The 10,898-nt window shown below is 36.5% G+C and overlaps 1 protein-coding gene across 2 annotated transcripts in view; it reads left to right on the forward strand.

The window, feature by feature from the left end:
• Nucleotides 1-10,898, forward strand: part of LOC140952311 (E3 ubiquitin-protein ligase CHFR-like) — a 33,175-nt gene that overhangs the window by 3,242 nt on the left and 19,035 nt on the right. For both annotated transcript variants that reach the window (XM_073401733.1, XM_073401734.1), the window contains exons 6-12: nucleotides 72-130; nucleotides 1,594-1,728; nucleotides 2,576-2,598; nucleotides 2,989-3,064; nucleotides 3,778-3,856; nucleotides 4,352-4,416; nucleotides 5,647-5,786. In XM_073401733.1, coding sequence (XP_073257834.1) covers nucleotides 72-130; nucleotides 1,594-1,728; nucleotides 2,576-2,598; nucleotides 2,989-3,064; nucleotides 3,778-3,856; nucleotides 4,352-4,416; nucleotides 5,647-5,786 — 577 coding nt within the window. The remainder of the gene's footprint in view (nucleotides 1-71; nucleotides 131-1,593; nucleotides 1,729-2,575; nucleotides 2,599-2,988; nucleotides 3,065-3,777; nucleotides 3,857-4,351; nucleotides 4,417-5,646; nucleotides 5,787-10,898) is intronic.

A 10,898-nucleotide genomic window follows, 5' to 3' on the forward strand; every position in this document is an offset into this window, starting at 1 on the left:
AGAAGCTGAAAAATAATTTGTAATGTCTTTTAATGCGTTATTATTTTACTGGTTATTTGTTTCTGTTGTAGAAGAGGATAATTCAGATGATGAAGAGATTTATCATCGAGAAAAAAGATCCCATAGTCAGGTACATAGTATTATGTTTCTAAGAAACAGCAGTTAAAACAACATCTGATTATTATTCATATGTTATAGGAGCTGTAGATCACTAATTAACAATTATTTCATGAGTACATGTTGGATATGAGGTGGTAGATAGCCAAGGAAGAACATAGCGCCGAGTTGCCTATAATCATCTCATATCCAACAAGCGCAAGTGGAATAATTGTTTTATTTAAAATGCCCACAAAATATCGAGAATTCTTTCCAACTTTATTTGTAAGAACAACTGATTTTCAGCTTGTTTTTAATTTTGAACGAACATGTACAGTTACCAGGGAGAGCATGGTATAATAGCTCATATACCATGATGGCTAAGCCAATCAGAGCTCTAGAACTGCATTATCCAATGATTCAGTTTTTAATCATTAGTAACAGACCTCCTGCAGTTTTTCCTGCAAATGAATAATTCAATAAATAAATGAATAATTCATTGTTTAATTATTAAACAAGCAAACAAATCATATGAAAAAGGACCTCTTTTGTGGTTCAGTTTTGTCTTTGGTTTGGCAAAGACATCTATTCACTGTGTAAGGCAATTAAGAAAATCAAACAAAATTATCTCAATAACAATGTTGGAGAGAACATTAACCAAGGCTGGTTTGAACCACAGGAAAGGCTGGGACATGCCTGATTTGTATGTTTCCTGATTCTGATGGGAGGTGGCCATGGGTAGGGACTGAGCACTCAAAAATGAAGACATGTAGCCTTTTTTCACCTGAGCCCCAGTTCCCAAGATCAAGGTCACTCTGTGATCTTGCTGGCGGTTTTCGCTGAGTATAAGGTGATTCAGTGAGCAAGATGGACAGTTACTATGCTGTTGGTATGGACAGTTGTCTACACTATCTACTGTTGCTATGCTCTTGTTAAGAAGAATTTTGTTTTAAATTGATTTTGTCCTTGGTTTGAAATTTGTTTTCCTTGCTTCTGATTCATTACCCCAAAACAAAGAAAAATAAAATTTAATGCATGGATAAAATTGAACCACTCAGTGTGCACGGTAGGATGATGTGAAAAAGTTTCACCAATCTTCATAATAAATTATGTTGTTGTCCTAGTTTTCTAACCTTCATTATACATTTATACTCTGTATTTAGCATCAACTAAATTTTAAAACTCAGAGCAAGAATTTCAAACACATTGAATATTTGGTTTGAGAAGCTCAAACTTCAACAGCAATGTAAAATGAGGTTACATAACAGATTAAAGATTGTTATGTATTCTCTGCAGAGGATTGCAAATGGCTGATGCTATAGGTGTACAGGTTATTGTAATCAAATCAAATCAAATCACTGGTTTTAATATTCCATTATTTTTCTGTCATTTCCTGCTATTTCTTCTCACACTTTGCTTTTTACCAACTACAGTGTACTAGCACCAGTCAGAGCATTTGATAGCTGTATCTCACTTTTATTTTTCCTTTTCATTCAGGTCAGTGATACTGATGATGGTCCAAAGGCAAAGAAGAAACATGCAGAGGTAGCAGGCACGTCTGATGACAAGAAACCAGCTGACTTAGTAACTCATAATTCCATTGCAGAAACACTTGTATGTAGCATCTGTCAGGTGAGATGGGAAGATTCATCAGATTCTTAAAAAGAGCTCCATGAACTGATAGATTTTTAAATATCCAATGTAGATTTCTTTTGGTATAGTGCACTGGAACATCCATTTGTACAAAGGAAGCCAAGCTATGACAGCGCTTTTGGAAGCATTGCCAATCAGTGTACATTTATTCATTTTAGCTTGAAACGTTTAACAAGACCTGCAGGCAGTTACAAGCAAAGCTACATTTTGTATCATCTCAAAGTTTTTAGAAAAACTGTGGTTTTTAAGGTGGTGCAGTGATTATAAACCGACTTTATTAAAAGCTTGTTTTGCACAAATACGTAAATACCGATCCGTCACAAAGCAAATTTGCAACAGTCTACAGGTGGCAGAGGTAAAAATTTGTTCGCATGTTAGTCACGGTTAATCTTTACCATTGATTCTTGAAATCGCTCAAGAATTTTGGCAATGATACTTTTAGTTTTTAGGCCATCACGCTATGAGAATTGTTTAGCCTGTGACGGGATTCGTGACTCACAAGAGGGTGGTGACCTACCTTTAGAGCAGTATACTGTCATATACACGCTGTACCGTAAATGATCTACAGTGTAATAGACATTAGAGGCATCTATTTGATATTAGGAGCCCAAGCAAGGGTGTTTATTAGATATGTGTAGGAGGTGGCATTTAAAAGGATAGGGAGATAGGGAGCATTTTTAAAGAGGGGCATCTAATACAAGCTTAAAAGCGTAAAAGGGCATTTATTAGACATGAGATGTTTATTTTTTAAGAGAACGTAAATTACATTTTATCTTTTCACCTGCCCTTAGGGCTAATAACTTTGATTTTTTCCCAAATATTACAGGATATCTTCTATGACTGTGTGAGGTAGGTTGACTGGCTTGGCTAGCTGTCTTAATATTTTTTTTCCAATGCTTGAAGTTCCAATATTTAACAAAGGAACAAATGGAAAAATCTTCAATGGTTAGCTTTTGTTGGGAGGGCAAGATCTGCATTTTTTCTTTGTACTCCTCAAAAAAATGATGCTGAACTAGTCCAAGTAGATTAAAAATGTCTTAGTCTGCAAATGTACATGTAGGTAATCTAGAGATTTTTTACCCTTAAAATAGTTATTTAAGAGAAACAATAGTAAATAAATAGTTTGTCAAAAACTGTTTATTTTACCTTCCACAATAATGATAGACACACTTTTTTTGGAGGGTGTAAAGGCTTATTTCTTTTTTGAATTTGGTTTGTTTTATTTCTATTTTTTTGCAGTCTGCAGCCCTGTATTCATTCATTTTGTGCAGCATGTTATTCACAGTGGATGGATAGATCCAGTGATTGTCCCAGTGTAAGACACAATTTGCCAGTTAACATGATGTGTACACTGTCATTCTACAAAGGCAGTAGCGGTTGCATTGTTAAAATTTCTTATTTGCATGGAAATTTCATCACAGGTTTCTTCCAGTGTTGATTATAGATGTGTACATGTACATTTAGAAGGAGGTTCTGGAATAATGCTCTCTTTAACTTTTGATAAAATGCGCGATTCTCCTTCTAATTGCCTTGTATAATGTGCTTGATAATCAAAGAATCTTGTACAAATGTACTACACAAACAGTCACTTTAAGTCATGTACCCCATTCTTTTTGTTTCTGGGTCACCAATCCCACAAGTACAGTGTGCCCCTTTCATAAAACAAAATTTCCCAAAGGCTACAGATATACTGTATTTGCACAAAGGATCAGAAAGTGTATTTAGTCTTATGCAGCTCCAGTAATTTAATAGCAGTTGGTCACTGGACAAAGATTAAGGCAGACCACATCCAATGAAATCTCAATCATAGTCATACATGTTGTCTGCCCTGGTGTATTGCGATTGGTTACAGGTCCTGTACATATCCTCCCCAACCCTCTCTCTGCCAACACTGATTTGGCAGGAATTTAACAAAATTTAACCATTTAATGTTCATGGGAAAATTATGTTTTTAAAACATGAATTAACTAACTAAAAGATTACAAGTATGCTGTCATTTATCTGATCTAACTTTTTTTTGTTTGGCAGTGTAGGAAAAAAGTTGAAAGAATTAGCAAAAATCACATTGTCAATAATCTTGTAGAAGCATTTCTTAGAGAACACCCAGGTTAGTTTACTTCATTATCTTTTGCTATTACATTCATCTTTATTTGATAGATTCTTTTGTAAAGAAAAACAAAATATTTTACGTTATTTTAAGTCAGACTTGTAGCATTAATACTTAGCGTTAGTCCATATGTTATCTCTCTTGTATACTGAGGAAGTTTACATTCAAGCACTAAATTAGTCTCAAAAGAATATGTAAACAATAACTAATGAGAACTTTACAAGTCTTTAACCTTTATCTTAGTCCTAGACTTTATTTTAGCCTAAATCACTTTTCTAGTACTTTATAAGTTGATGTGAAACACTGTAATTATTGATTTATTTCCTTATTTATTTAGACTTTCAGTGCATTAAAACTACACATACCTGTTTTGCTCTACTCACCTAGATAAGCCCTGCTTTTTGCGAGTTAAGAGCAGTTTTGTAAATTTTTTTTTAAAAAATACTGAAATAAACTTGAAACTTGAATATGTCCCTCTCTAATCATCTTCAACAGAAAGACAGCGGCCAGAAGAGGAACTTAGAGAGATGGATTCTAAAAACAAAATAACAGAAGATATGGTGGGTTCATTGCATTCTTACAGTCTGAATAATCATGATGTTACATCTATTTTACTAACAATATTATTATTTTGGTTAAGATTTCATAATAGTTAGGCATTGTTTGTATTGCATGTATATTTTTTTGGCATGAAACTTTAGCCATATGTATATGTAAAATTCACAGCTTTGCTTTTATCGTTGCCCCATGTGTGAATGACAGAATAATCAAAATCATCGCGTGAAAACAAGCAATAATTACTACAGTGTTGTCATAGTCGAGTCCTATTCAAGATTTAGGAGATAAGCAGCAACAGCAAGCAAGACGAGCAAATTGCGATGCACAACATGGATGTGCTCATAAAGTTGCCAGGGAAATCAGTCATCGATAATTTATAAGATTGCTTTTTGAATCAGTACCCTTGAGAGTTTAGTCTTCACAGGAACACAATGGGCACATCCAGTACATTAGATTCTTCGTTACCTATATCAGCACATATGCACGTTAAATGAAGAACCAACCGATCCTGGTAAAAGTCTTCTAGGCCTATCAAACCGTTTTTTCACTTGGAACTTTCTTGACCGCTTATATATTAAAACAAACTTTTTTTGCAAATTAACCTTTTCGTTGCTTGAAAACACAGAGCCCGTCTAAATTCAGCGACGATTGATTGATTTGTTGAAAACTGAGACACACATATTTTCAAATTTCTTGTACATGATTGGTTTGTTTGTTAGACCACAAACACAAAGGGAAAGAAATGTAGTTCGGTTTTCAGCAGCCGTTAGTGGGGAGGAGTGTTGCGTGACGACACTAAAAATGGCTGTGTAGCAGACTAGTATAATGGCAGCTGAATTCAATAATAATAATTGCTAATGGATGACTGTTGATTTAATTTCTCTCGTACTTGTTATAAGGAAGTCCTGTTAATACATCAGCAATTCAAATGAGAAATTTACCAGAACTCACTTTTATGGAGTTTGTTTCCACTTTGCACGATTATTTTGTGTTAATTGTGCCAACCATTTTTGACAGTTTATTCTGCACTTCTTGACTTTATGAGAGTGTACGTACATTGTTTTTATCCAGTTTATTCACTTTTATTCGTCAAAGAAGTTATGCATAATCTTAGTAATCACAGTGACTCCATTAGTGCAAAAATATTTACACTGTATTTGTTTACTAAATAGAACAACCTATTGAAACTTTGCCCCAATTCCAATATGTTATTTCTTAATTTTTGATTGTAGCTTAGACCAAAGCTTAGGAGAAGGTCAGGTTTATTTGGATTTGTTGATGATGATGATGAGGGGGATGAAGATGATGATGACGATGATGATGATGATGAAGATGATGAAAGCGAAGACACAGATGAAGCAGAGCCTTGGGGGTAAGAAACAGTAAAGTTTGATACAGTCAAATCCCATGATAATTATATAGATTTAGACAAGGCTTAGGGCAGAGCTCCCGTTAATGAAAAAACATAGCAACAAAGAAATCCAATGATTAGAGTTGAGCTTGCGATCAGTTGAAAACAAGAAACTTGTTAGTGGTAAACTTAAAAAAACATATACCAGTAACCTTGAGGGGTCGACTGAGCCCACAGTATGGTCATGTGATACTGGTCAGTGGATACCCTGTTTTGACAGCTTCCAATTAACTACGACAAGGATGTGCAATATCAGGTGGCAGGTTACCACACTAACTAGAAAGTGTACCATTTCACATTGGTTCCGCTGTGGTGCAGTCGGGCAGGTGGACGTATGGTCACGTGACTACCAAAATTTTCTTAGATGGATAGGTAACCAAGTGCACAAAAAAAGGACAATGAGGGGGTCATACATGTAGAAAAAGTCGATGTTAATGGGGTGTCTATAATGAGTAGGTTGGATTTACAGAAAATAGGAAGGCTTTTTCCCCAGAGACAAAGCAAACTGTCTGTAATAATGGGATGTCCATATGAATGGGTTTCACTGTATTGTAACACAGTTAAGGAAGGCTGACAAGGGCTAAAATATTATTTATTTGTTTATTCATTTATTTATTCATTTTATTGTTTGAGCTTCAGGGTTGTGGCTAAAGTATCAAGTTGCCTTATAAATGCAATTATTGAATTAGTTGGAAGGGGAATTGTACAGTTGGAAGTTCTTTTGGTTCTATTTTCCTTTTGTTTTCTATGAAAGTGGCCGGAGTTCATGCTCATAGTAGCCAGCGAAAATCCCCCCTACCCCCAGCTCTTATATAGTGGCAGCCCTGAGCTTGCTGTATGAACTTACATTCCTCTATACAACACACTCTGCAAATCCTCAGGCTAGACTCAGGTTTGTTTTTTTTTTCATGATATGAACACGATAGCTTAGTTTGTGACAAAAAAGAAGCTTTTTAAAATATAGAACATAATGTTTTGATTGCTTAAGTACTACGGGTTTTAAAACAATTCATTAGTTCATGGTATTTGTCCCCTCTCCTTCACAAAAACTGCCCGATCATAGGTTTAAATTTACTGTTTTGTAATGTTAGGAGAACTGTGTGCCATTAATGATTTCCAACCTCAACACTGGTTTGTCGTGGTTCTGTCGCTGACACATGAAAACAATAATATCTTTACCAATAAATATTATGAATCATCAAAAATAACTTTATTCATTATTGTACCAAAGGGCTATCTAAGTTAGTCTTTCTTATCCAAACTATTGGTCAAATTGTCAAATTTCTTTTTATGCAGTATCTTCTTCATTTCTGTGATCTAAGGATATAATTATAATTATTTCTAAACACCAAAAACTATTTTTCAGCATGCCCATCACAATGTCTTCAACTTCTTTTGGGGGGCTTTTTGGTTTCTCTTCATCGAGGTTTGTAGCTACAAGAAACCTTCATTTGAAAAATTAATTTTTTCTGTTCATTCATTTACCTGATTATGTCAGGGTTTATATTGTCACCTGAAGAAGGCTTGATTTAAAACCATAATTATTTTTTTCCTTCATTGATATTGTGGTTAAGTTGATCAGGGATTTCATGAATTGCAAAATAATTGATTTTAGAATGACTTTCCAACATCAGTCAGAATAATAACTTTTTTTGTTTTATTGTATTTTTATCTTTGTACAATCCGGGTCTAAATCCACTTTTAAAAATTTTGCTGGAATTTTGTGTCTTTTGCATTCTTGATTTTTGCATTTAGTAATAGTAATTGAACAATGTTGAGAGGGAAATCAATATGAATAAGTAATACATGCACATTTTAATAATTGTCATTTTATTATTATTATTTGTGCGTGTACAGTCAACTCTCTTGTACACTGTAGATGGACACTTTTACGACCAGCAACATTACAACAACAACATCATCAGTTTTTTCAGTTTTCAAATAATTTAAGACTATCTTACCCACAATTAGCAGAGCTATTCTACTGTTAGTAATAATAGTAATAATAATTAAAAATTTATAACGCGCCTTTTCCATGCAAATATGATCAAAAGCGCATAACAACACGTAAATGTTGAAAGAAAATAAAAGCTAAACTGAGCAAAATAATTAAGGCTAAGAATAAACAACGCTAAAAATTAAATAAAGATAAAAAATGCTAAATATATTACATAGTAGGTTAAAAAATTACATATCAAAAGCTAGTCTAAAAAGATGCGTTTTAAGTAAAGATTTAAAACGTTCAAAATTGTCCTCAAGACGGATGTTAAGGGGCTGATTGTTCCATAAATAAGAGGCAGCAGATGAAAAAGCACGATCCCCTAAAGTCTTTTTCTGTTTTAAACTAGGATACTTTAAGATAAGACCGCTAGCTGAACGGAGATTATAGCGCGGCTGTTCTTTAATAGCAATCAAATCGATCAAGTAACCAGGCATGTGATCGTAGATAGCTTTAAAAGTAAAAAGAGTATTTTAAAATCAATACGAAATTTGACAGGAAGCCAATGTAATGAACATAGTACTGGTGTTATGTGACTGTAGCGAGGGGCATTAGATATAAGCCGAGCAGCTGCATTCTGCAAGCGTTGCAGTTTAAGTAGATGAACAGAGGGTAAACCAAATAGAAGGCTGTTGCAGTAATCTATACGACCAATGATAAAAGCATGGACCAAAGTTCGTGCAGACTCCTGGGACAGATATTTTCGGATACGCCGAATATTGTATAAATGGAAAAACCCAGATTTACAAGTTTTGTGGATCTGTTCCTGGAGATTCAAGTTAGAATCGAACCATGTCCCTAAATTTCTTGCCACAGTGACAGGAGCAACGTCAATGCTTCCTACGGTAAGGCAATCAATATTTACTTCGGAAAGTTGTTGTTTTGTACCAATCAACATGAACTCAGTTTTGTCATCATTAAGTTTGAGCTTATCCGTAAGCATCCACGTACGAATGTCCGATATACAGCGTTCCATGGCAATGACCGCATCAGTCTGATTAGTTGCCGTGTCAGGACTAAACGACAGGTAAAGCTGAGTGTCATCAGCATAGGCATGTGCTTCAGGTAGATGGTATTTGATGACTTTAAACAGTTTGCTGGAATAAATGGTAAACAACAATGGCCCCAGACACGATCCTTGTGGAACGCCATAAGGAAGCGTAAGACTGTCAGATGTAAAGCCATTTAGCGAGACTCGTTGAGATCTGTTGTTAAGATAAGACGTAAACCAATTAAGGGCGGTGCCATTAATGCCGATACTTGACTTAAGACGAGCAAGGAGGATATTGTGGTCAACAGTGTCAAACGCTGCGCTCAAATCGAGGAGAACTAGAAGAGTTACATGCTTGCGATTCATATTCATGAGAATGTCATTTTGTACCTTCAGTAGCGCTGTTTCTGTGCTGTGACCCTTTCGGTAAGCAGATTGCGAGGTTGGATAAAGGGCAAATCAACTCATATGACTGTGAATTTGGTCGAAAACAGCGCGCTCTGTCCATTTTGATATTAAGTCCAAGTTACTGACAGGGCGAAGGTTATTCAACTGCGTCGGGTCTAAGCCAGGTTTCTTAAGGATCGGAGTAACCAGAGCTTCTTTCCACTCCTCAGAGAAGTGGCCGCATGATAGCGAAAGATTTATAATTCGTGAAATAACAGGCAACAGCAGGTCAAGGCAGCCAACAACCAGAGAAGTTGGCATCGGATCCAACGGGCAGGACTTCTTAGCAGACTTACGGATGAGCGCAGAGACGTCGTTTTCCGAGAGTGGTTGAAAGGAATGAAAAGCATGCGCAGCATCTACTTCCTGATCAGGAGGTAGCGCATTGCGCGCGCTTGGATCGATGTCTACGGCTTCAATATCAAAACGAATTCTATCTATCTTTCGAACGAAAAAACCGCCGATGTCATTGGCTAGTTTTGATTTGTCCTGATAATTAGGAAACGAAAACTCCTCTTTCTTAGCAAGGAGTTGTTTGGTAGCTCTGAATAATCTTTTATGGTCTGTGCTATTCTGATCAATAAAGTTAGTGTAAAATGCCTGCCTGGCCTGGTTCATGAGGTACGTCACGCGGTTTCTGTAATACTTGAAAATATTCAAGTCAGACGCAGCTAGATCTCGTTCTCCTCCAGGTTCTCTCAGCCTTACGTCTCAAGCGTTTAGCGGCCTTTATCTCGTCGTTGTACCAAGGCACTGCAGGTCTAACTTTCACAGTCTTAGTCTTAAGTGGGGCGTGACAATCAATTACTTTAGAAAGTGTAGTGTTGTATCTGCGTACAAGAGCATCCAGGTCACGTGGATCTTCTGAGTGAAGATGCGCTTGCAGATCCGGTGGATCACTACATAACAAGGAGTCAGATAAGTCCCGCTTAAGAGATTCAAGATCGACGGATTTCAGCTTTCTGTAGACAACGTTCTTAGTAGTCATGCAAGGTCTGTCGTGCTGAAGTATGCAATAAACAGATGCGTGGTCAGAGATAAAGCGATCAACTACAGGGACCTTATTGAAGATGTCATAGCTGGAACGGGTGATAACGAGATCAAGTGTGTGACCCTGAATTTGCGTAGGCTCAGTGATGTGTTGCTGGAGGCCAACAGACTGTAAAAGATCTAGTAGTTTGACTGAATCAGGATCATAGGGGACATCAACGTGAATATTAAAGTCACCAGCAATCACAAGATGCTCTTTGGAGAGAAGTATGGATTCTAGGTAGGTAGAGAACTCCGTGAAGAAATCATTAGTTAAGACTGTGATCAGCTGAATAAGGTGGACGATAAAGAAGGACAAGCCGAAGATTGAGCGAAGGTGATGAGATTGTCCATTCGGAGTATTCAAAGGATTCTTTCTCGCCAGCATCAATCCTTCTGACAGATAGCGAATCACGGTATATCAAGGCCATTCCGCCACCACGACGACCAGTACGTGGGTGATCAGAAATGTTGTATCCGACCGGGCACAATTCAGCTCGCACAGCTGCGTCGTCAGTAGTCAGCCAAGTCTCAGTGATCGCAACAAGGTCAGCCTTACAGTCGCATATATAATCAAAAAGGTCACCAGTCTTATTTTTAACAGAAC

The sequence above is a fragment of the Porites lutea genome, chromosome 11, assembly GCF_958299795.1.
Source record: "Porites lutea chromosome 11, jaPorLute2.1, whole genome shotgun sequence".
Taxonomy (NCBI): domain Eukaryota; kingdom Metazoa; phylum Cnidaria; class Anthozoa; order Scleractinia; family Poritidae; genus Porites; species Porites lutea.